The sequence below is a fragment of the Manihot esculenta genome, chromosome 14 (genome assembly GCF_001659605.2).
Source record: "Manihot esculenta cultivar AM560-2 chromosome 14, M.esculenta_v8, whole genome shotgun sequence".
Classification (NCBI taxonomy): Eukaryota; Viridiplantae; Streptophyta; class Magnoliopsida; order Malpighiales; family Euphorbiaceae; genus Manihot; species Manihot esculenta.
Genome location: NC_035174.2, coordinates 22,372,488 through 22,399,090, shown reverse-complemented (window position 1 = coordinate 22,399,090; position 26,603 = coordinate 22,372,488). Strand labels below are relative to the sequence as shown.

Genomic DNA, 26,603 nt, shown 5'->3' with positions numbered 1-26,603 from the left:
AAGAAATGAGTTTTTGACAGAAAAGAACCAAGGCAGAAAAGTCAGGTTCGGCCGCCGAAGGTGACATTCGGCCTCCGAACATGCATGGCTTTCGGTTTCATGATAGGCCGCCGAAGGTGGTCTGGCCAGCCACCTATAAAAGGCCCTCAGTCGGTTGAAAGGATAAGCTTTTCCGTTCCTTTCACTTTCTGAGGTGAGACCCTGTCCTTCTTCAGTTTTCTTCATGTTTTCATCAAATCATGCAAAGAGTTGATTGATTTTTATGGTTGTTTGAAGGTTTTGAGCTAAAAATACAAAGTTGTGAAGTTTGGAGAGTTTGAAGGAGAGTTGCTCCAAAACTCCACGTTGGGATCGTTCATCTTATTGTTTTCAAGAGGTAAGTGAAGATCCTAAGCTGGTTTTCATGTTTTCTGAAGGTTTTAGAAGGTTTTGGGGTAGAGTTGCATGAATAGGGTAAAAAGTGAGGTTTTTGGTGTTTTGTTGATAAAGCATGTTTATGTGTTATATGTTTTGTGTTGTTGGGGTTTTTTAGGTAGTTTTTGACCCCTTTGAGCATATACTTGGGTGTATGCAAGTTGAGGAATTGAGGTGGTTAAGATTGGGAGAGTTTTGTGCATTTGGCAAGAGGCAGAGCAAGTTTCTGCCTTGCTGATGAACCCAGCTTCGGCCGCCGAAGAAAGGTTCGGCCGCCGAACCCCTGAGGAGGTGGCTTCGGTTGCCTAAGCTTGCCCCCGAGCCTTTGGACTTTCGGCTCTGGAGGAGAGGTTCGGCCGCCGAAAGTGCCGCCGAAGGTTGGAGACTTTCATCTTTGGAGTGCCCTTCAGCCCCCGAAACTTGCCCCCGAAAGGGTTCGGCTGCCGAAAGTTGAGATTCGGCCGTCGAAGGTGCATGAGTTTCGTCTCTAGAGAGGACTTTCGGCCGCCGAACCTGCCGCCGAAAGTGTTCTGTCCAGCCTTCCTTTGCATGCTTTGCATGGATGTTTGAGTGAGTTTAAGGGGAGTCTTGGGGAGTTTAATAGAGTTGGTTATCAGTTAGTTTGGTCCCTCATTTGAGTTTATCTGTGCTTACACAGACCAGAGGAACCAGAGAGAGCAGCAGTGGGTACTGCTCCAGAGATTACAAAGCCTGCAGAGTCAGTTCAGATAGCCAGAGGTGAGTGGAACTAAACTTAATTCTTTTAATTGAGAATGGAATGTTTTTAGCATATTTCATGCATCATGGTTATGCAGTAGGTTGCTTGCATTAGCATCCACGAATATGTTGCATTGCATAGTTATTTGTTGATATGGGTGAATGCTGAATGATTCAATAGTCACTGAGATAAGTCCAGGAGCCTTTGACTACGCCCTGGCAGGTATAGAAGTCCAGGAGCCTTTGACTACGCCCTGGCAGGTATAGTAAAGTCCAGGAGCCTTTGACTACGCCCTGGCAATGGTAAGTACAGGTGTTATATACACATATACATATATGAGACAGGAAATCCAGGTGCCTTTGACTACGCCCTAGTATGAGATACTGGGACTATTTGGTGACAGGTTTACCCTTGATGTGGATTGTCTGTGTTATGATGCATTCCATAAGAGCATGTGTTAATGATATGTTTTACTGTTCTACTCACTGGGCTATAGAGCTCATCCCATTCCCTTAACCCCAGTCTTGCAGGTTCAGTGTACAGTGTACAGGGGAAATCCAGCAGAGTACAGGAAGAGAGAAGAGTTTTGTAATAGCTTAGAGTGGACATGTAATCTTAACGAGATGTCCTAGTTGTGTTTAAAGTTGTGCTTGACTTAGTTATTTTGTGTTGTAAATCTTTTGTTATGTACATGATCTGTATATGTTTATGTTTTACAGAGTATATGAAAAACCAGGCTTAACAGGTATGAGTGAACCCATCTAGAGCAACTCTAGTCAGGGGTACAGAGTACAGAGTACAGAATACAGAGATAGTGCATGCACAGGTTAAGCCTTGGTACAGAAAAGAGTTTTTATTTTTCACAGAAAATGTATGATCATGTATGAGATTTACAGGTACACAGGGAGTATAGCAGGCTTGCTACGGGTTCTGGCGGCCTTAAACCGACCTGAATCCTAGCGCCGGTGAAGGTCCATTTTGAGGTCATTACAGATTGGTATCAGAGCCCTAGGTTCACATGATCGGACCTATAGAGAGAGTGTCGGGCTCATAGAGGTTAGAAGTGGTCAAGCAAAATAGGAAATCATGTCCACTAGGATAGGATGTTGCGTCCTGTCTATTTGCTGCTATGATTTATTCATGTGCTTTATTGTGATATGAGTTACTTATGTGTTGCAATATGTGTTGTTTTCCAGAGGAACAATGCGAGAAACTCGTCGATCAGCTCGATTGACTGGAGTCCCACCAGATAGTGAGATAATAGCTGCTCATCCTCCTGCATTGCCAAGGGCAAGGTCACAGAGATCTAGCAGGGAAGGTACGTCAATAGACCCTAGAAGGTCTGTAGACGAGAGCAGAAGAGGTACAGTTAGAGGAGGTAGATCAGAGGAAGTGAGGGAGGCTATGGAGATTGACCAGTCTCTAAATGAAAGCATGAGTGTAGGCAGATCTGAAGAAGGTATGGGAGAGTCGCAGGGAGGCGCTCAGGTCTCAGGTTTTGACTATCCATCCTTTCCTCAGGACTCAGGGTATCCGATGGGAGGTATGTCGGAGTACTCTAGTTTTGTCCCATATCCTACTCACATGCCATATATGCCTTATCCTCATTATTACCCACCATATCCTATGTATCCACCTTCCCCTACCCATCCAAGTGCAACACACCCAGAGCTAAATGAACCAGTACCTCCACCACCACAACCAGAACCAGTAGCTCCTGTTGCCCAAAGACATCAACCTAGCTCATCTGGAGGTAAGGTGCAAATGACAGAGTACTTGAAATTGGATGCTCCTAAATTCAATCCAGGAGATGATCCATTTGAGTATCTTCGAACTGTGAAGATGATTACTGATGAGTTGGGAGCAGATGATAGTAGAGCCATAGAAATGGCGGGGTTCACATTGAAGTGTAAGAAAGCCAGAGAATGGTTTAAGAACTATATGGAGCCCAGGGTGGACAGTATGTCATGGGGAGAGTTCGCCAATGAGTTTGCAAGGTGGGCTTTTCCTGATAGCTCCAGGGAGATGAAAGTAATTGAATTTGAGCAGTTGAGACAGACAGATGAGATGAGTGTTGACGAGTTTACAGATAAGTTCCTGGATTTGCTTCAGTATGTGGGTCAAGCCTATGATACTGATCAGAAGAAGGCAAGGAGATATACTATGAGATTGCATCCCAGGTATTCTTCTTTGATTCTTCCAGCAGAAAAGGAGAGTTTCCACGCTATTGTGGATGCAGCCAGGAAAATGGAAGCAAGTGCCAATATGCAGAGACAGTCAAAGGCACAGGCTTCGGGTTCTAAGGCCCCCAGTTCAGGAACTTCAGGCAGCAAGAGATGGGATAGAGCAAAAGGAACAAAGAGTAAGTTCTGGAGTAAAGTCAAGTCAGGTCTGGGAATAGGTAGTGGCTCAAGCTCTGGTGCAAGCAGTCCAGAATGTAGACGATGTGGGAGACCACACAAGGGAGCTTGTCAGTTGGGATCTTCAGCCTGTTTTAGGTGTGGACAGGAAGGGCATTTTGCTCGGGATTGTCCTCAGGTGAACTTTGCACCATCCCAGCAGATGAGTTCAGGCAGTGTAGTACAGCCAGCAGCTCCAGCCGTGCCTCAGAGTAGTGGCAGAGGTAGAGGGAGAGGGGCAGCCTCTACTTCAGCAGCAGGTTCCCGAGGTGGAAATCCGGTAGCCCCAGCACGGATTTTCACTGTGACACAGGAGGAGGCTAACACGTCGAACACAGTGGTGTCAGGTAATCTCATCATTGGGTGTTCCGATGTGTATGCTTTGATGGACCCCGGTGCTTCTCATTCCTTTATTGCTTCGAGAGCCATAGAGAGGTTGGGTTTGATCATTTCTGAGTTAGAGTATCCTCTCTGGGTTAGTGGACCCAAGTGTGACCCATCAGTGGCAGTGTCAGTCTATCATTTCAGTCCAGTGTTCATAGAGGGTAGATGCTTTCCAGTTGACCTTGTGGTTCTAGACTTGACAGATTTTGATGTCATTCTAGGGATGGATTGGTTATCTACATATGGTGCGACCTTGGACTGTAGAGAGAAGATAGTTAGTCTCAGAGACCAGGATGGGTCAGAGTGTGTCTTCAGAGGAGACAGGAGGGGTACACCCAAAGGTTTGATTTCAGCCCTTCAGGCTCGTCGTTTGCTTAGGAGGGGTTGTCAGGGGTTTCTAGCTCATGTGAGGGAGCTAGATAGTCAGGTTAGGGAACCAGCCACAGTACCAGTAGTCCGCGAGTTTCTCGATGTTTTCCCAGCCGAACTTCCAGGACTACCACCTGGTAGGGAGATAGAGTTTGAAATTGAATTGCTGTCTGATACCAGACCTATCTCTATTCCTCCCTACAGGATGGCGCCAGTAAAGTTAAAGGAGTTGAAAGAACAGTTGCAGGATTTGGTAGATAAGGGTTTCATCCGCCCTAGTACCTCACCTTGGGGTGCTTCAGTGCTCTTTGTTAGAAAGAAGGATGGATCCCTCAGACTTTGTATCGACTACAGACAGTTGAACAAGGTCACTACCAAAAATAGGTATCCCCTACTAAGGATTGATGATCTATTCGACCAGCTAGCTGGAGCAGGTTGTTTCTCTAAAATAGACCTGAGATCCGGGTATCATCAGTTGAGAGTCAGAGAGGCAGATGTGCCAAAGACAGCGTTCAGGACCAGATATGGGCATTATGAGTTCTTAGTGATGCCGTTCGGGTTTACTAATGCCCCTGCAGCATTCATGGATCTCATGAACAGAGTTTTCAGCGAGTATCTGGATCACTTTGTCATTGTTTTCATCGATGATATCTTAGTGTATTCCAGAGATGCAGAGGAGCATGCCCAGCATCTGAGGATAGTTTTGCAGACACTGAGAGAGCATGGTTTATATGCCAAGTTCTCTAAGTGTGAGTTTTGGTTGAGGAGCATTTCCTTCTTGGGACATGTCGTATCAGTAGAGGGTATTGAGGTAGACCCCAAGAAGATAGAGGCTGTAGCTAACTGGCCCAGACCCACGACAGTGACTGAGATTAAAAGCTTTCTGGGACTGGCAGGTTACTACAGGAGGTTCGTTCAGGACTTCTCGAAGATAGCGGCTCCTATGACCAAACTGACTCAGAAGAACCAGAAGTTTATCTGGTCAGACCAGTGTGAAGAGAGCTTTAAGGAGCTCAAGAGGAAATTGACATCAGCCCCAGTGTTAGCTTTGCCTGTTAGTCATGAAGATTTCACAGTGTACTGTGATGCATCTCGAGTGGGATTGGGTTGTGTTTTGATGCAGAGTGATAAGGTGATTGCTTATGCTTCTAGACAGTTGAAGAAGCACGAGTTGAATTACCCCACCCATGACCTTGAGATGGCAGCGGTTATCTTTGCACTCAAGATGTGGAGGCATTAGCTCTACGGAGTTAAATGCGAGATCTTCATTGATCACAAGAGTTTACAGTACATCTTGAGCCAGAGAGAGCTGAATTTGAGGCAGAGAAGATGGGTAGAATTGCTCAGTGATTACGATTGTAAGATCCAGTATCATCCGGGTAAGGCGAATGTGGTGGCAGACGCCCTAAGCCGGAAGTCACTAGGCAGTTTATCCCATATAGCAGCAGAGCGGAGACCAGTAGTGATGGAGCTTTATAAGCTCATTGAAGAAGGGTTACAGCTCGAATTGTCTGGTACAGGTGCGTTGATATCACAGATGAGAGTGACACCTGTGTTTCTGGAGCAGATAGCTCAGAAACAGCACGAGGATCCAAAGTTGATGAAAATTGCCAGGACTGTTCAGTCAGGCAACAATACAGAGTTCAGATTTGACAGCAAAGGGATCCTTCGCTATGGGAGTCGACTTTGTGTACCAGATAGTAGCAGTCTGAAAGAAGACATTATGAGGGAAGCTCATAATGCGAGGTATAGTGTTCACCCAGGAGCCACCAAGATGTATCAGGATCTGAAGAGGGTATATTGGTGGCCAGCCATGAAGAAAGAAGTGGCGCAGTTCGTGACAGCCTGTGAGGTTTGTCAAAGAGTGAAATTAGAACATCAGAAGCCGGCTGGAATGCTTAACCCACTGCTGATTCCAGAGTGGAAATGGGAGAACATAGCTATGGATTTTGTAGTGGGCTTACCGGCAGCGTCCAACAGGATAGACTCTATATGGGTGATTGTGGACAGACTCACGAAATCTGCTCATTTCATTCCAGTTAGGAGTAACTATTCTGTGGATAAGTTAGCACAGGTATATCTGGATGAGATCGTGAGATTGCATGGAGTTCCAGTGTCTATAGTCTCAGACAGAGGACCTCAATTCACCTCCAGATTTTGGCGAAGTCTGCAGAGTGTAATGGGCACGAGGTTGGATTTTAGCACTGCTTTCCATCCGCAGACTAATGGACAGTCAGAGAGGACCATCCAGACCATTGAGGATATGCTCAGAATGTGTGTGTTAGACTTTGACGGTTCTTGGAGGCAGCATCTACCTCTGGTGGAGTTTGCCTACAATAACAGCCATCATGCTAGCATAGGGATGGATCCTTATGAAGCATTGTATGGGAGGAAGTGCAGATCACCTGTTTGCTGGGAAGAGGTAGGCGAGAAAGCTCTTGCAGGACCAGAGTTAGTCGAGATTACCAGTAGAACAATGCCTATGATCAGAGAGAGGATCAGAACAGCTCAGAGTAGACAGAAAAGCTATGCAGATGTACGCAGAAAACTGTTAGAGTTCCAGGAGGGTAATTGGGTATTGTTAAAAGTGTCTCCAATGAATGGCGTCGTTCATTTAGGGAAGAAGGGTCCCTTTGAGATTTTGCAGAGGATCGGAAATGTGTCGTATAAGCTGGATTTACCTACTTCTATGGAGAGAATTCACCCGGTATTTCATGTTTCTATGCTAATGCAGTTTGTGTTAGATCCGAATCAAGTTCTAAGTGCGCCTGATGTGGAGGTCCTTGGAGATCTCACGTATATAGAGCAGCCAGTGCGGATTCTTGACACACAGATCAGACAGCTAAGAAATAAGGAGATTCCGATGGTGAAACTTCTGTGGAACCACCATAATCTCGAAGAGTGCACCTGGGAGATGCGGGAGTCTATGCTCCAGCAGTATCCATATCTGTTTTGAGGTTAGTTTTCCTCTTTTTATGTGTTTATATGTTTGTTTTGGAACATCCGAGGACGAATGTTCTTAAGGGGGGAGAATGTAATACCCGGCTAGCGTCCGGCATCGGAATTCCTGTCGTCCGGTGGAATCCAGGAGATCGGAAGTCTCAAGAAGGGTACAATATATGTTTTTCTAAAGTAATATAGTATGTTTTAATGTTTTAAAGTTAAAAAGAAATGAGTTTTTGACAGAAAAGAACCAAGGCAGAAAAGCCAGGTTCGACCGCCGAAGGTGACATTCGGCCGCCGAACATGCATGGCTTTCGATTTCACGATAGGCCGCCGAAGGTGGTCTGGCCAGCCACCTATAAAAGGCCCTCAGTCGGTTGAAAGGATAAGCTTTGCCGTTTCTTTCACTTTCTGAGGTGAGACCCTGTCCTTCTTTAGTTTTCTTCATGTTTTCATCAAATCATGCAAAGAGTTGATTGATTTTTATGGTTGTTTGAAGGTTTTGAGCTAAAAATACAAAGTTGTGAAGTTTGGAGAGTTTGAAGGAGAGTTGCTCCAAAACTCCACGTTGGGATCGTTCATCTTCTTGTTTTCAAGAGGTAAGTGAAGATCCTGAGCTGGTTTTCATGTTTTCTGAAGGTTTTAGAAGGTTTTGGGGTAGAGTTGCATGAATAGGGTAAAACGTGAGGTTTTTGGTGTTTTGTTGATAAAGCATGTTTATGTGTTATACGTTTTGTGTTGTTGGGATTTTTAGGTAGTTTTTGACCCCTTTGAGCATATACTTGGGTGTATGCAAGTTGAGGAATTGAGGTGGTTAAGATTGGGAGAGTTTTGTGCATTTGGCAAGAGGCAGAGCAAGTTTCTGCCTTGCTGATGAACCCAGCTTCGGCCGTCGAAGAAAGGTTCGGCCGCCGAACCCCTGAGGAGGTGGCTTCGGTTGCCTAAGCTTGCCCCCGAGCCTTTGGACTTTCGGCTCTGGAGGGGAGGTTCGGCCGCCGAAAGTGCCGTCGAAGGTTGGAGACTTTCGTCTCTGGAGTGCCCTTCAGCCCCTGAAACTTGCCCCCGAAAGGGTTCGGCTGCTGAAAGTTGAGATTCGGCTGCCGAAGGTGCATGAGTTTCGTCTCTAGAGAGGACTTTCGGCCGCCGAACCTGCCGCCGAAAGTGTTTTGTCCAGCCTTCCTTTGCATGCTTTGCATGGATGTTTGAGTGAGTTTAAGGGGAGTCTTGGGGAGTTTAATAGAGTTGGTTATCAGCTAGTTTGGTCCCTCATTTGAGTTTATCTGTGCTTACACAGACCAGAGGAACCAGAGAGAGCAGCAGTGAGTACTGCTCCAGAGATTACAAAGCCTGCAGAGTCAGTTCAGATAGCCAGAGGTGAGTGGAACTAAACTTAATTCTTTTAATTGAGAATGGAATGTTTTTAGCATATTTCATGCATCATGGTTATGCAGTAGGTTGCTTGCATTAGCATCCACGAATATGTTGCATTGCATAGTTATTTGTTGATGTGGGTGAATGCTGAATGATCCAATAGTCACTGAGATAAGTCCAGGAGCCTTTGACTACGCCTTGGCAGGTATAGAAGTCCAGGAGCCTTTGACTACGCCCTGGCAGGTATAGTAAAGTCCAGGAGCCTTTGACTACGCCCTGGCAATGGTAAGTACAGGTGTTATATACACATATACATATATGAGACAGGAAATCCAGGTGCCTTTGACTACGCCCTAGTATGAGATACTGGGACTATTTGGTGACAGGTTTACCCTTGATGTGGATTGTCTGTGTTATGATGCATTCCATAAGAGCATGTGTTAATGATATGTTTTACTGTTCTACTCACTGGGCTATAGAGCTCATCCCATTCCCTTAACCCCAGTCTTGCAGGTTCAGTGTACAGTGTACAGGGGAAATCCAGCAGAGTACAGGAAGAGAGAAGAATTTTGTAATAGCTTAGAGTGGACATGTAATCTTAACGAGATGTCCTAGTTGTGTTTAAAGTTGTGCTTGACTTAGTTATTTTGTGTTGTAAATCTTTTGTTATGTACATGATCTGTATATGTTTATGTTTTACAGAGTATGTGAAAAACCAGGCTTAACAGGTATGAGTGAACCCATCTAGAGCAAGCTCTAGTCAGGGGTATAGAGTACAGAGTACAGAATACAGAGATAGTGCATGCACAGGTTAAGCCTTGGTACAGAAAAGAGTTTTTATTTTCACAGAAAATGTATGATCATGTATGAGATTTACAGGTACACAGGGAGTATAGCAGGCTTGCTACGGGTTCTGGCGGCCTTAAGCCGACCTGAATCCTAGCGCCGGTGACGGTCCATTTTGAGGTCGTTACAATGGTCTTGATCTTATTGACTGCTTGAGCCAGGATGTGTTTAATGAAAATCAAGATTGTATTCTGAATGATGATCTTTGCAGGAATGAAAGTCAGAAGGAGCCAAAACTGAAAGAAACTATTTGCAGCATCCAACAAATTGAAGTTGCGCAGACTGATCACATTCGGCCGCCGAACACAGACAACTTTCGGCCGCTGAATCCTACTGCCCTTCGGACGCCGAATCCCTCATCACATCCTGTTTCGCAAACCGAAACTGTCTCCACGACTGCAGACGCTCTTCGGCCGCCGAACCTCTCAACACAGTTCCCAACACAAGCAAGCTCTTCCACTCCTCCATAGAAGGAGAATTCTGAAAACACCTCTGCCCAGACATCCCTGCGACAACTTTCAAAATCTGAAGAATGTAAGAATGACCTACTGAAACAAATCTTCCTTGCCCAATCTGATGAGCCATGGTACGCAGACATGGTAAACTACCTAGCCACAGGTAACTTGCCTTCTGACATGCCAAAACACACCAAAGATAAGATAAAGAAAGATGCCAAATACTATGTTTGGAATGAGCCATATTTGTGGAAACATTGTGCCGACCAAATGATAAGGAGATGTATTCCAGACCAAGAAATAGCCTCTGTACTTACTTTTTGTCATTCATATAGTTGTGGTGGATACTTTGGTCCAAGGAAGACTGCTCATAAGATACTTGAAAGTGGTCTGTTTTGGCCCACTATGTTTCGAGATGCTTTTCTGTTTTGCAGATCTTATGCTAGGTGTCAACAGACTGGAAATCTGAGCAAAAGAAATCAAATGCCACAGAACCCCATCATGGTCTGTGAAATGTTTGATGTGTGGGGTATAGACTTCATGGGCCTATTCCCACCATCCTTTGGATACACCTACATCATCCTTGCAGTGGATTATGTATCCAAGTGGGTGGAAGCTAGAGTAACTAAGACTGATGATGCAAAGGCGGTGGTTGACTTTGTGAAAACCAACATCTTTGCCAGACATGGAGTACCAAAGGCAATCATCAGTGATAGAGGGACCCATTTTTGCAACAAGGTAGTGGAAAGCCTTCTCAGAAAGCACAATGTGATCCATAGAACATCCACAGCCTACCACCCTCAGACAAATGGGCAAGCTGAAGTATCCAACAGAGAAATCAAGGCCATCCTTGAAAAGACAGTATCTCCCAACCGCAAGGATTGGAGTGCAAGATTAGAAGATGCTTTATGGGCCTACAGAACAGCTTACAAGACTCCCATAGGTATGTCTCCTTACAGATTAGTCTATGGGAAAGCATGTCACCTTCTAGTTGAGCTTGAACACAAGGCCTATTGGGCTGTAAAGAATTGCAACATGGACCTCAAGGAAGCTGGACATCATCGCAAGTTGCAACTGCAAGAGCTAGAGGAAATAAGACGAGATGCATATGAGAATTCTTCGAACTACAAAGCAAAAACCAAAACCTCCCATGACAATCATCTTTCAAGAAAACAATTTGAGGTTGGTGATAAAGTCTTACTCTTTGACTCTCATTTGAAATTATTCCCAGGAAAGCTACAGTCTAGGTGGATTGGACCATTCATTGTAGAACATGCCTACCCACATGGAGCTGTAGACATTCGAAGCATAGAGACTGGAAAAATCTTCAAGGTGAATGGGCATCGTCTGAAGCCATACTTTGAAGGATTCGCTGTACAAGTGGTGGAAGAAATTCCACTACAACATCCTCCAGCCTAAGTGGATCACGCCATGCACACCGCACCCCAGGGGAGTATTCAGTTTCTTTTGTTCTCTTCTTTTCTTTTACATTGAGGACAATGCATGATTTAAGTGTGGGGGTGCATATCTCTCTTCTTCTCTTCTTCTTCTTCTTCTTCTTCTTCTTCTCCTCTTCTTTTCCTTTCAGTTATGCGAAATTTTTTTCCTTTTCATTCAGTTTATGCCTTTTTTTAGTTTGTTTTAATTTATGCTTTCAATAACACACACACAACCACAACCTTCTTCTTTTTATTTTGCTCTACTCAACTGATGAACTATGTTAGATGAGTTTTTCTTTCCATGACCCCATTGATGTGATGACTCTTTAAACTTATGTTGAATCAATTGCAGTGAGTTATATTCATGTTTGAGAATTGCCTTCTGAATTGAATCTTGGAGCTTTCCACGGTGAAAAATATATTGATGACCCTCAATTGAAGAGAATAAATTGAAATTGTGTGAATGAACTTAACATGACTTGATTGAGCAATTGGTGTTGATTTGCCCAAATCATTGAGAGAAAGAAAATTCAGCAAAGACAAAGACCTCAAAAGCACAAATCAACAACTGTTCCAATGGTCAAAAGACTATGAACAGAGCTAGTAGCCACTTGGACAAGTGACCAACTGAAAATATAAAATCCTCACATCAATAGGTTGGTGACTTTTCCAAGCAAGATCTAAGTGCAAAACCCTGAATAAAGTACTTCAAGGTAAGGGCAAGTCACTCTGAAAGCTAGAAAAAGTCTTAACAAAAAATATGCATGCATGGTCTCTCTTGAGGAAAACAAATCCTAGCCATGGTAAGTAAAGGGAAACAAGGAAAGGAGGTGAGTAATCTTCATGCATATATTCTTCACTGTAATGCTTCAAAATAGGTGTCTAGAGTAAGAGCTTAAGTGGAAATAAGGATCCAGAGCAAAGAAAGCTTATTTGACTATGTTTATTTGCTTGAGGACAAGCAAAAGGCTAAGTGTGGGGGTATTTGATAGAGCATATTTTAGTCCATTTTATCATAATGTTATTGATGTTTATTTACACCTTTTCTATCTCATTTTGTGTTTTAATCATGTTTTTCAGATATAAGGTGTAAAGAGACAATCCGGAGAAAATGCTCTTAAAACTGCCAAAAAGTGCCAAAAATGGAAAAGCCACCTTCGGAAGCACCTTCGGCGGCCGAAAGTCATCTCCAGATCCGAAACTCAGTCACCTTTGGTAGCACCTTCGGCGGCCGAACCCCTCCGCCAGAGACGAAAGTCCAACCTTCGGGGGCAAACTTTGGCAGCCGAAAATCTGTCTCCACAAGCCAAAAAATGGAAAGAAAAGAGACTTTGGAGAGAATACCCCTAAATTGCCTTATTTGGAGCAAAAGAAAGCAAGCCTACCAAGTTGCCACAAGTGTAGAGCCAATCAAGGAAAGTATTTTGAATTCCAAATCTTCAAGATTCATATTCAAATTTTAATTAGAAGATCCAGCTTGCTAAGGAAGCCAAATCTTGAAGATCACATGTTTCCTACTTCACACCATGCACATTCAAAATTCAAAAGGAGGCTCCACCTTCCTTATTAGTGCATGGGCAGCCTCTTGGACACCTTGGGCAACCTCTTGAAGACCTTGGGCTGCAATTAAAAGACAAAAGAGCCCCCACTTGCAACCCCATGCATTCTCCACGTTTTTGCCTTCACACATGCACAAAGAAGGCACATACAAGGCCAATGGCACTTTGGACAGCTTCTAAAAGTTGCATGGACAACCAAAAATCCCTAGGCAGCCTCTCAAGACTTATTTAAAGGCCTCAAGAACTCCAGAAGAGGCAGATTGGACAGCAACTCCTTCTCTCCCCATCCGGCCAACCAAGGGGCACCAAGATCCACCAATTCGGTTCTTCTTTGCCTTCTTCTTTTTATTTTCTGATTTGGTTCAGCCATGAGTGGCTGAAACCCCTATTCTAGTTGAGGATTGGTTGAAACTAAGGTTGTTTAATGGATTGTGAGATCTGAACATAAACTATTGTCTTTGATTTTGTTCAATATTCATGCAATTGATGCTTTAATTCCATAATTGCTTTGTTGTTTTGATCAAATTGGCCACTTGATTCTTGATTGCAAGGTAGTCGATTGTTAGTTGAGATTATTTTTAGTCCGTAATTGCTGGAAATATTCTGACCTAAGAACACTTGGTGTAAAAACCAAGGAATTGCATGATCTAGCACCATCTTCATGCCTTTGGAGTAGCTAGGATTGGATCTCTCTATTTCTTCATGCAATTGACAATTGTATTGATGCCTATGGCCCAAGGACGTTCCTTGGCAATTTATTAATTAGTAATTGATTAGAGGACGTTCCCTAATTGATTTAATCATAAGGAGAGACATGGTGGTGAGAAGCGTTTTCCACCTCCATAACTAATCTATTGAACCAATCAAGATAACCATGTTTCAATGATCAATCCAAACAACCAAGGTGGATCCATATCCTCAACTAGACCTTCCTCATATTGAATTCTCTTTTTTAAGTTGCTGGATTAATTATTTTCAGTAGTAATTTTGGAAGTTTGTTAGTCACAACAATCTCAAAACCCCCCCTTTTTACTTTCTCACACTTTAGTTCTATTCCGCCTTCAATTACTTGCTTTCAATTGTGTTTTCAGTTGATTCTCTTGGTCTTATTGAGGAAAATAGGTAAGTTTACAATTCCCTATAGATTCGATCCTTTCACCACTATCTGTAGTTGTAAATTGTTGATAACCAGAAAGGTTATTTTTGACCGACTTCGACAACCACGAGTCAAAGGGTGAAGACCAAACTTACCTCTTGAAGAACATTAAGGTGACAGCAAGCTAGGGGGAGGGTTTTGGAGATGGCGTGATGAGTCCCGAGAGCTCCAAGAGCTAAAATTCTGAAATATAGCTTAATCTTCAAAACAACAGCAGAAAAATATGAATTCTTTGAGGGATTTGGAGAAATTCAGCAAAAATTCCATAGAGGATGCATGAACTCACCTCTGCCTGGAAATCGAGAAAGAAATCTCACATTTTTGGGCGGATGGCCTTTTATAGGTGGCTGAGGAAACCATGTTCGGTGGCCGAATTTGAAGGTTCGGCTGCCGAACCTTGGGATTTCTCAAAAACTCTTTTCTCTTTTCTTTTAACATGATTCAAAAAAATTTCAAATTCATTTTATGAAAACCTTATTTTACCATTCTAAAGATTTCAGTTTCGAGATTCTGGATTTCGATGGAGATTCTATTGGAAAGTGGAAATTCTGACACTGGAGATTAGCCGGGTATTACATTCTTCCCCCCTTAAGAACATTTGTCCTCGAATGTTCAACAAAGCAAACAAGCAAGACGCATACACCAAGAAGACACAAGAAAACTTATAACACTTACTTGAAAAGAGATGGGGGTACTGCTACAGTATCGACTCTCGGATCTCCCAAGTGCACTCTTTTATATTGTGGTGATTCCATAAAACTTGCACCATCGCGATTTCCTTGTTCCTCAGCTTTTTGATCTGCGTGTCTATGATCCGCACTGGCTGCTCAACATAGGTGAGATCTCCTAAGATCTCCATATTAGGTTCACTAAGAATCTAGTCTGGATTTGACATAAATTTCCGTAATATAGAAATATGGAAAATCGGATGGATTCTCTCTATAGAAGCAGATAAATCTAACTTGTGAGATATATTCCCAATCTTATACAAGATTTTAAAGGACCTAATGTACATTGGAGCTAGTTTACCTTTCTTTCCAAAACGAATTACGCCTTTGATAGCGGTTGTCGAAGCCGTCAAAAATAAACCTATTATTAACCAACAAAATAATTTGTAGATAGTGGCAATAGGGTCGAACCACAGGGATTTGACACCACGGATTTTCCTAATAATGACTTGGACAAGTAAATAATAAAAATAAATAAAAAGATGGGGTTTGTTTTGAAGATAATGAATTAAAATTAAAGCTGAATAAAAGAAAGCAGTGATTAAATAAATGAGTAAATCAATGGGAGAAGGATTCTAGTTGAAGTGTGGACCTTTTTCAGCTTGTTTAGAATTGATCATTGACTATTTAATACTCCTATTTATTTCAATAAATTAGTTTAGGATGTGGAAGAGGTTTCTCACAATCCAAATTCCTCCTTAGTTTTAGTTTGATTAGGAAACGTTTGCTAATCAAACTCTAGTTAATAAGTTGCCAATGAACGTCATTGGGGTTTTTTACTTTTCAACTGCTAACTGCATTAAGACTTAGACAAACTCAATCCCAATTTTGCCAACTGCGTGGTCAAGTTTAGATTATGCAACCGATTGTATTTGTGTTTAAACAATCTAAGCAATTACGGACCTAAATTATTCAAACAATTTATCACTCATGCAATTAAAAGCAACAGGCCTTAATTGATTCTAAAAGCAAAGTAATAAAAATAAAAAGATCAAGTTCCATAAATATTGAAAATAAATAAGAGTTTAATAATGGAGATTTAAATCTCCCAATTCATCACAAATCTGAAATTTTCGAACTTCAACTAGAAAGGAAGGTGTTTAACCACTCATAGTGGACAAAATCCCCAAAAAGGAAGAAGAAAGAAAAGAAGAAAGGCTGCTGCAGATTTTCTGCTGTGTTTCTGCAGAATTGCCGAAGATGAGAAGATGATTCTTGCTGGTTTAATTGCTATCCATTTTATAGATGGAGAGTCCAAGTTCAATTAGGGTTTGAAATCCCAATTTTGACTTGGTCTTTGTAGTCTTTAATTCCTCTTTTGTCTTTGAATTTTGTTGTGGATGGAATTCTTTTGGTTGAAGGGTCTCCACGTGGCTTTTGGAATTGATCTGGTGGTGTTTGAGGTGGATTTGGACTATATCACGTTTGAATTCTGAATTCTTGCCCTTCTTTCCCGCGCTTCTGTCTCTCTCTGCATCAGTGTGATTTGGGCAAATCGCTTGCCCAAATCGTTTCTGTGTGTTGCCTCCAAATTTCTGCCTTAGCTTTCTGCTTCTGATTTATGCGGGTGATTTGGCCAAATCACTTTGACCCAATCAATTTTTCAGCTTTTTCTGCACTTTTTCTCCAACTTTCCATTTTCTTCATTTTCTGCAAAAACATCACAAAAACATAAATTAAGCTGAAAAAATGTGTAATTAAACAGTAATAAAGATAATGAAAATGTGACTAAATTATGCTCGATCACCCTTCATAGGAGACATCTTAAGCAACACTATATCTCCCTCCTGGAAAACAACTTGCTTTCTACAGATGTCTGCATAGCTCTTCTGTCTACTCACAGCCAAAACGAATTATCCCTTCATAGGAGACACCTTAAACAACACTATATCTCCCTCCTGTAAAACAACTTGCTTTCCACTTATGTCTGCATAGCTCTTCTGTCTACTCACAGCTATTCTGATTCTCTCTTTGATGATAGGCACTACCCTGCTGGTGATTTTTACTAGTTTTGGCCCCGCTAAAACCCTTTCTCTTACTTCTTCCCAGTATACCAGTGATCTGCACTTTCTCCCATATAAAACTTAATAAGGGGCCATCCCAATGCTAGCATGGTAATTATTATTGTAGGCAAACTCTAAAAATGGTAGATGTTGCCTCCAAGAACCACCAAAGTCTAGCACACACATCCTTAGCATGTCTTTTATAGTTTGGATGGTCCTCTCCGACTGTCCATTAGTTTGTGGATGGAAGACAGTGCTAAAGTCCAGTCACGTGTCCATAGCATTTTGCAGACTCCGGCAAAATCTGGAGGTTGACTTATTTGCTAATCCTAACTGGTTCTAGAAATATAATTTGATCTGATTAGGATTCTTAATTATCTCGATAATTATTATTTGATTATTTGCTTCCTATTTAAATATGATTCTTTGTGTATAGATAGTCATGTAGACCAATTGTAAAGATTAAGAGTAAAATACAAAAATACTCAAAATTTTTCAAATTGATTATAATAATTTTAAGAATTAACTATCAACTATATATAACAAAAAATCTAACAATTTTAATATAATCTAAAATCATCTTTATATAATTATAAAAGATTAATAATTTTAATTATATAAAATTATCATATAATAAATTGTTGCTTTAATTATTAATAAAATAGATAATTATCAAAAAAATCATATACTTTTAGTTTTATTGCAATTCTATCCTAAATTTTTAAATTATTATCAATTTTACCCTTAAATTTACTGACGTGGCAAGTGATGTGGCAATTTCTTTAATTTTTAACGGCACAAATAATGGTGGAGTATAATTGAAGCAACTTTAAAAAGTCAAGTTTTAATTGGCACAAAAAAATACTGAGTGTAATTACAACAAAATATAAAATATAAAATTTTTTTTTGCCATCTACTCATAAATTTATAAATACGAATTTAATGAAGTATTTTTCTAAGATATTATCATGTGAATAAATTTATAAATACGAATATAATAAAGGTAGATCTACCACAATGGACAATTAGTAAAATAGCGACTAATTTTAGTGAAGAAATTACTTTGATTACTATTTAACAACCATTATGCAACAATTTGAATGGGACAAGACTTTTATCTAAAAAATTGCTCAATGATAATATTTTGGTCATTATTTAATCGGTAAATAGCGCCAAATATAAGATCCTCAATATGTATAATGAAAATAAGTGGGACGAAATATCGGCGACTAATTTATTGATAATTATACTATATCTTTATGGGAGTATGGTGCCAAATTTAGCGATCATATGCAATCATTTTGACGATTAATCAAAGACCAAGCTTTTGATTACTAAATATTTTTATTTACCCATATATAAATAATCCAAAAATATCATTTTGGTAGATATATATATAAATCTAAACCTTATCTATCTCCTTTTTACCGCCGCTCCACCTCCTCCTACCCTTTTCCTAATTCGCATATCAAAAGATCTTCTTTGTACTTAGTACCTCAGGTTAAGCCTCCTCCCTTTCTCGATTTCTCACGGCCATTGCCCCACACTCTCATCTCTTGGTCCTCAAGTTTGCCGCAACACAGAAAGGCTACGACTCACCATATCACTATTCATCTCTGGGATCTGAAGTTCACTGCCGCTCGTCCCTCAAATCAAATAATATTAGGGTTGTTACCTTTTCTACCCCTTTCTTTTTCTGTGTATAGGGCTCTCTTCGCTTGAACTTTACTCCTCTTTTTGGATAAGTGGCAAGAGAAGAAGCAGAAGTTGCTCAAGCAATTTAAACTATGGTTTGTGAATAAGTTACATATTGGTCACAATAGTCCTTTAACTTAAAGAGACCAAACTAGAGTATGTCACATATTTTATCTATAAATATAAATGTTTAGAGTTAGTATATCTTATGTAGCTCAAGGAAATTCTTCACTTCTTTGACTTTTATTTTTGTGGATGTGACCAGATATTTGTTGTCTCTATTTAATTTTTGCACAAATTACCTTCAGAGAAGTGATCAATTAATGAATAAATTGTAAAAAGCGACCTAAATAAAAATTATTTGCTTCAATTTAACTATTAATTAACAATTAAATGGTGACTACTTGACAACTATATAACATCTAATTTATTTACCAACTATTCAATGACATTAAAAACGTTCAAAAGAAAAATTAGAAGAAACATTCCATATAGTGACCGATCAACAATCAATTTACCAATCTATTTGCAATAAATTAGCTATCAATTGTCAATGACCAATTTGTGACCAATTTAGCTATCAAAATTTAAAATGGCAAACTTATTTTAATACCTAATTAACAATAATAATTTGATTATTGATTAACTGCTAAATTAGCGATTAAACATCAATTAGTTGCTATTTATTTAGCGATTGGCTTTCGACTTTTTCATTTGGTCGCTAATTGGTCATTATTTTTTAAAATAGTGATAAAAATTTTGATCGCTAATTCACTGTTTTTCTAGTGTACCTCTTTTCTGAGTGAAGTGCTAGAACATAAAAATAGCAAATTATACAATACATGGGTGCGATATTAATATAAAATAGGCAAACCATTAAATTTTTTAGTATTTGCTAAATACATAAATTTACTCCTAAACTGTACTAGAAAAATTTAGTGGCACCCTGAATTTTTAAAACATCCTATCACACATTTAAATTGTAATACTTTGGCATTAGTAAACCCATATTGCCTTTCCACTATAGCGCGTGTGAAACAAATGCTCTGATGTGTTAAAATAGTGCTGACATGGATTAATTGACCAATAATTACCTTACATCTAATATTGTGAAATGACTAATAATAATCTTCTTCAATACTTAAATCTCTAGTTTCTTCCATACCAAACAAATTGGCCCTTCAAGTGGAGGATCATTGCATTCTATTTTTGACAAAATCAAATCTTTTGACTGTTTCGTAAAAGTGGATATTTTAACTTCGCAATGATTGCTTAAGTCTATAAATGGATTTTTGCAATTTGTATACTTTATTAGAAAATTTCTTGGATTCAGAATTTTCAGGTTGTGTTGTGTACACATCCTCAAGAAGATTCCCATTCAGGAATGTTATTTTGACATTCATTTGTCAAATTTCATAATCATAGTATACTGCTATTGCAAGTAAAATCCTTATAGATTTAAGCATAGGTACTAGTAAAAAGGTTTCATCAAAGTCAACACCTTGTCTTTGTCTAGAACCTTTAGTAACTAGCTTGGCTTTGTATGTTTGTATATTACCTTCCATGTCAATTTTTCTCTTAAAAATTCACTTGCATCCAATGAGTTTTATTCCTTCAGATGCATCAATCAAAGTCCATATTTGGTTAGTGTACATGGAATCCATTTCAGATTTTATTGCTTTAAGCTAGTTTGAAGAATCAATATTAGACATTGCTTCTTCATAGCTGTTAAACTCATCAGGTATGAGTGAAATATCGTTATGAGTTTTCACATGAAGGTCTAACCTTATTGAAGCACGACTTGTCTTAACAAATCTTCATGGTGGTATTTCAGCTTGTGTATCTACAGTTGATGTTATCTGGTTCTTATTCCATTTGTTTAACGACTATAAAATCTTTTGAAATCTAAACTAATTTTACAACACATATTACTTAATCTATTCCTATTAGGAATCACCTTAAATTTCTAGTATCATTGTGTAAAAATATAATCTTACTAATGTTTCTGTATATTTTAATATAATTTTTAAAATTAAAATAGATCTAAAGTTTCTATATACCACAAATACCAAATAATAATTTTCTTTTAAAAATATAATATATCACAAGGAACTGTTTTGCATTTTGATGAATTTATTTATTTAGAAAACATTACATTGAATATTCTTACTAATGTTTGTAGGCAAGAAGATCAGCGTAGTACTTAGCAATCCATGCCTTAATTATCTCAACTTCTGTCTTTCGTTGCTTGATTAACCACTGTGGATCAGTTGCTTCTGCTCTAAGCACATCCAATGCATGAGAACCTGCCATATTAACCCATTAATCAATTAATTAATTGGCTGTATCTAAATCAATTTAACATACTAATGCAAAAAAATGGTGGTATTCCATTTTTTTTTTAATAAGGAGAAGAAATGAATACTTCGTTGACGGAAAAAAAGATAGAGACCCTTTAATAGATTTTTGAAAATATAAAGACTAACTAGTTAACGAACTGAATAAGAGAGTTTATTAAGGATAAAATTGAATTTCAAAAATTTTCTCTTTCATTGTTCATCTATTTTTAATGAAAAATAGAATGAAAAGACTATTTTGTCGATATAAAAAAAGACTGATATTTTAATGAAATTCTAAAAATATTATGAATAATTTATTAATGATAATAATATTTAAAAATTAAATAGTAAATTTCTCATTTATTATCATGCATTACACGTACCATTGACTGTGTAGACGGCAAGAACAGTATCAGATATGTTTTCCAGTATCCTGTCACATTTACAAGTAGAAATCAAATTAAACCAATCCAATAACACAATTAATCAAATATAATTTGTGTTGGTATATACCCGCCACTACTGTAAGGATCTCTAAGTCCATTGGAGAAGATAATGTTGCTGCCAAACCTTTGGAGAATTAATTTTATATCCTGAAATTAATTACTTGATATAATTAGTAAAGCTTAACCACCACAAAAGCTTGACGTTTGTATCAAAAGAGTTTGATTTTTTTTACAAAAAAAAAAAAAAGAATTATCAATGAGTTTTAATTAATATAATAATAAATCTTACGTTGCCTCCATAATATGTGGTGATCCAATGAGGCCTAGGTACGACACCAAATTCCGTCTTGCATTGCTTGATAAGACTGCTTACTGTAAAAGGATCAGTCTGGAACATGGAGTTATTGAGTCTGCCTAGTGGGATCATCATCTCACTGCATGTCTATAATTTTACACATATATTTTGTGTCTTGAGTTGACAGTGGGTTGGATTTAGGGTAGAAAAGAAAACGTATGATTGTTTTTACCTGCCATTCCCATCCCAAATCTGATTCAGTTGGAGTCTCGTGTGGATTTACGTAGCATGGACTAGTACCAGAATAGGCAACAACACCTGCAAATATTTTGCTGAGAATATCTTTCCCAAAAGGACCTTCATCAATGGCGTCACATATCATAGTAACTCTATAATCTGGTGGTGCATCATATTGGGCTGCATCAGCGTATATGGAGATTAAGAATTGCTTAAGATCTGAAGGATCTTTGAGGGGACTGCCATGGGGACAAAAGAAAATGTATCTTTAGTTCATATTGAGCATACTAATCCAAACAAGAAAATCTATTATGGCAGATTAATTGAGAGGAAGTTGTGTGTTTACTAGCAAGTGTTGAATCTCTGGCTAAGAATTGAAAGACCATTTGGCTGTGAAGCCACTTTATCAATTTCACCCCATGATTTCCGTATAGTTTGGTAGCAACTCTCGCTAGCTTCCTGCAAATTTTAGAAATTGACTCATATTCACCTTATTTTGGATGAAACTTTTGTAAAAAAAAAAAAAAATCAATTCATTACTATTCATAAAAAAAATTTATTTGGAAAAAATTAAATTAATTTAATTCCTCCTTCATTATTATGATTTGTAAACTAAACATAAATTTATTCTTATAAATAACAATTGTTTTTCTTACATTGAAAATGTTTTTTAAAAACTATTATTAATATTTTTCTGAATATTTAAAATCTAAATTTTACATAAATTTACCATTTAAAAAATATAAATTATGATAAACACTCTTTCTTTTTAATATTAATTATAAAAATATTAAATATTAATACTTGATATTAAATTAAATTAAATTCTTAAAAAAAATAGTTATTAATTAAAAAGTACAAATATTTTGAAGTTAATTAAAATAAACAAAAAACACAAATAATAAGAGAAAAAGTTTCAATAGCTAATTAAATAATTTTGATATAAATTATTTCCTGCAAAATCTTGATAATTTTGATAAGATTTATTTTTAAATTTTTTAAAATTTTAATAGATTTAATTATTACATTGTTAGTTTTACTAAAAAAATTTTAAAAAAATTATTTCTTTTAAAATTCTTTCAAAATCAGACGTTTTAAATAAGGGAATTATGAGTTAAGACTTATTAGGCTATTTCAAAATGAGTCATTTTAAAGGAGAGGATAATAAATTGTAAAATGTATATTTCCATGCATATATTTTAGCATTTTTTCTATCATATATTTTAATTTTAATTGTAATTTAATAAATATTTAAATTTTAAAAAATATTAACTTTAAATTTTTAACTTTTAAAATTTTTAAATTTAAAAAATCTACTTTTAAATATAAATTTAAAACTATAAATTTAAAAAATTACTTTTAAATATAATTTTAAAACTATAAATTTAAAAAAAATCAATTTTCTAAAAATTAAATTAAATTAATTTAGTTATTTAATTATAATTACAATTTTTTAAAAAAACATATTGAAATTAAATTTAAATTATATTAAAATATTAATTTTATATATCTATATATACATATTAAATTATTTTAGTTCTATTATGATTTCGTAATGTAATTTTAATGATATGTTTTATATCGCATACATAATTCTAATATAATCTTATAAATTATATTATCAAAATTATATAATTTTATTTAAAGAATTTAAATTTAAATTTTATAAATTATTAAAAAATTATAAATAAGTAAATGTGTAAATAAAATAAGTAAATGTGTAAATTATACATAATTCTACCAAATCAAGTTTTAATTGACCTTTGAAATATTATGCAGAGTCGAATTGATATCAATGTAAAACTGACGTTAACTTAGGAGTAAAAAAATTTTATTATATATATTCTCAGCTTTTAACTTATTTTCAGTAAAATAATGATTATAAATCAAATATTATAATAAATTATAAAACAATCACAACTACATAAATATATTTAAAGTAACGACCAATAAATTATTGCTTTACATAATTTAATTGTAATTATAAATCAAAAGTAACGATTTAAAATTCGCTATTTTTATTTCTGCTATATTTTATTTAAAATAATTACAGTAAATTATTATTTTATATAATTTAATTGTAATTATAAATTAAAAGTAATAGTTTAAAATTCGTTATTTCTATTTCTGCTATATTTTATTTAAGATAACCACAATAAATTATTACCTTATATAGTTTAATTGTAGTCATAGAATAAAAGTAACGGTTTAAAATCCGTTATTTCTATTTTTATTATATTTTATTTAAGGTAACGACAATAAATTATTACCTTATATAGTTTAATTGTAATCATAGATTAAAAATAACGGTTTAAAATTCGCTATTTCTACTTCTGCTATATTTTATTTAAGATAATCACAGTAAATTATTGTCTTATATAATTTAATTATAATTATAAATTAAAAATAATGGTTTAAAATTTGTTATTTCTACTTCTGCTATATTTTATTTAAAGTAACCACAATAAATTATTGTCTTATATAGTTTAATTGTAGTCACAAGATAAAAGTAATCGTTTAAAATTTGCTATTTCTATTTTTGCTATATTTTATTTAAGGTAATGACAATAAATTATTGCCTTATATATTTTAATTGTAATTATAGATTAAAAATAACCATTTAAAATTTTATTAATGTAAAACTGACGTTAACTTAGGAGTCAAAAAATTTTATTATATATATATTCTCAGTTTTTAATTTATTCTCGATAAAATAATAGTTATAAATTAAATATTATAATAAATTATGAAACAATCACTACTACATAAATATATTTAAGGTAATGATAATAAATTATTATCTTATATAGTTTAATTGTAATCATAAATCAAAAGTGACGATTTAAAATTCGCTATTTCTACTTCTGCTATATTTTATTTAAGGTAATCACAGTAAATTATTATCTTATATAATTTAATTGTAATTATAAATTAAAAATAAAGATTTAAAATTTGTTATTTCTATTTTTGCTATATTTTATTTAAGGTAATGATAATAAATTATTGTCTTATATAGTTTAATTATAGTTATAAGTTAAAAGTAACTGTTTAAAATTTATTATTTTTATTTTTACTGCTAAATATAAAGTAATAAATTAATTATATATACCATATTTTACTAAATAGAAAATAATTTTTTTTATTAAAATATATTATTATATATAATATAAAAAGTAAATTTTCTTTATAACAGTTTTAAACTATTGTTTTGGTAGTATTAAGATAATAGTTTTATAAAAGCTAAAAAACCTATGAATCTAAAATATAATAAGTGAATAGTTATAAAATTGTTTATTAAATAAAAAAATAATTTAAAAATTTACTAACTTATAATATTATCAAACTAAATATATATTTATTAAGAATAAACCAATTTTCACCGGTTTGGTTTGATTATTTAATTATGAATGAACAATGGTCTAGTAATTTTCTTGTATGTTTACTGAAGAGAGACTTGTAAGCTAAAGAGTGATGAAAAGGGAGAGAATGTTTAAGTTGGTTTGTATTACCCTAAAATCCTTGGTGACAACCCAAAAATAAGCATCTTGCGGTGTGATGTTATCAAAGTAAAGGAGTGGAGCTGATGATGCCAGAGCTCCTAAGGCAACATGGGGATACTTTAGCCGAAACCATGAAGCCAGCACTAAGCCAAGGAAGTAAAATAATAATATAAGTAATTGTAAAAATGGTTAAGTAGATTAAACAAAACGATAGCAAGATGTAAATAATTTAACTGGTTTTATAAGAAAAGGAAAAGCAGTCACTTACTTCCTCCATATGATCCTCCAATGACTATTACAGGAGAATATGGGGCAGATAATTTCTTCTTTAAATAAATGAGAATCTCAGCATAATCTGCTAAAGCTTGAGCAGAGTTGAAATGGCCACGAATGTTTGCATTTTCTAGAGCTTTTATAAATGATCTGAATGGTACAGATTCCCCGTAAAATCGGTGCTACATATACCAAAAGAAAGATGGCAAATCCATTAGCAGTAGCCAATAATTCTTTAGAGTTATGGTATATTGAGTCTGACACTTGTTAAAGCAATTGACAAAGAAAATATCCAAAAGAGAAAAAAGAGAAGCTAGCTTTTGTGTATCGTATACCTCTATATATACCACAAGAGCACCGAACTGGGCAGCATTTTCAGTGAGAAATCCAACAAAAGCCAGATCATACTCAATTGGTGCTTCTGCTCCAAGGTATGCAAAGATTGGCGCACTAACATTGGCACCACCCCAGTACTTGAAATTGATCAAATATCTTTGCTTGAAGGTGGTGTAGCTTTCAGGCCTATAGTTGAAATGATCAAGAGTTTGAGTATAATAAAACGTCTGGAAGTCGTCTGACAAGGATGCTCCCGATGTCTCAGGCAGTCGTCGGACTCTTCCACGCAGAGGATCTAACCGAGGAATAATATCATAAGGGAATGCTGTATTAAATGAGAGGAAAATCAACAAGGAAAAAAGTTTAAATGGAAGCCTTTGAAATTGCAATGTTGAGCTCATTTTCCAAGCAAAACGTGAAATTTTGATTAGTTTTACTTTAAAGCCTGTACCAATAGGCACATCCTTATATAATGTGAGATCTTCCTGGCATGGCATGGTGGATACAAATTTATTATATATTTAAATAAATATTTTTTTTTAATTGGAAATTAATGATCGAAAGAGTAGAATTTAATATTTCTCAGATTTATTCAAATGCATTTACCATCAGATTAAGTTTGTGAATGCAACAAATATTATATATATATATATATTAGTATGTATTTTAATGTTTAAACTAAAATTATAATTTACTAA

General features: G+C 36.4%; 1 protein-coding gene across 1 annotated transcript; it reads right to left on the bottom strand.

Moving 5' to 3' along the window:
• Positions 1–19,732: 19,732 nt before the first annotated feature.
• Positions 19,733–26,306, bottom strand: LOC122721803 (lysosomal Pro-X carboxypeptidase-like). The gene is made up of 10 exons (XM_043950729.1): positions 25,905–26,306; positions 25,565–25,751; positions 25,306–25,439; positions 22,143–22,255; positions 21,792–22,035; positions 21,554–21,706; positions 21,332–21,411; positions 21,202–21,251; positions 20,656–20,785; positions 19,733–19,775 (listed from the first exon to the last, which is right to left on the bottom strand). The coding sequence occupies exons 1-10, from the start codon at positions 26,304–26,306 to the stop codon at positions 19,733–19,735; spliced, it is 1,536 nt and encodes a 511-aa protein (XP_043806664.1).
• Positions 26,307–26,603: the final 297 nt, after the last annotated feature.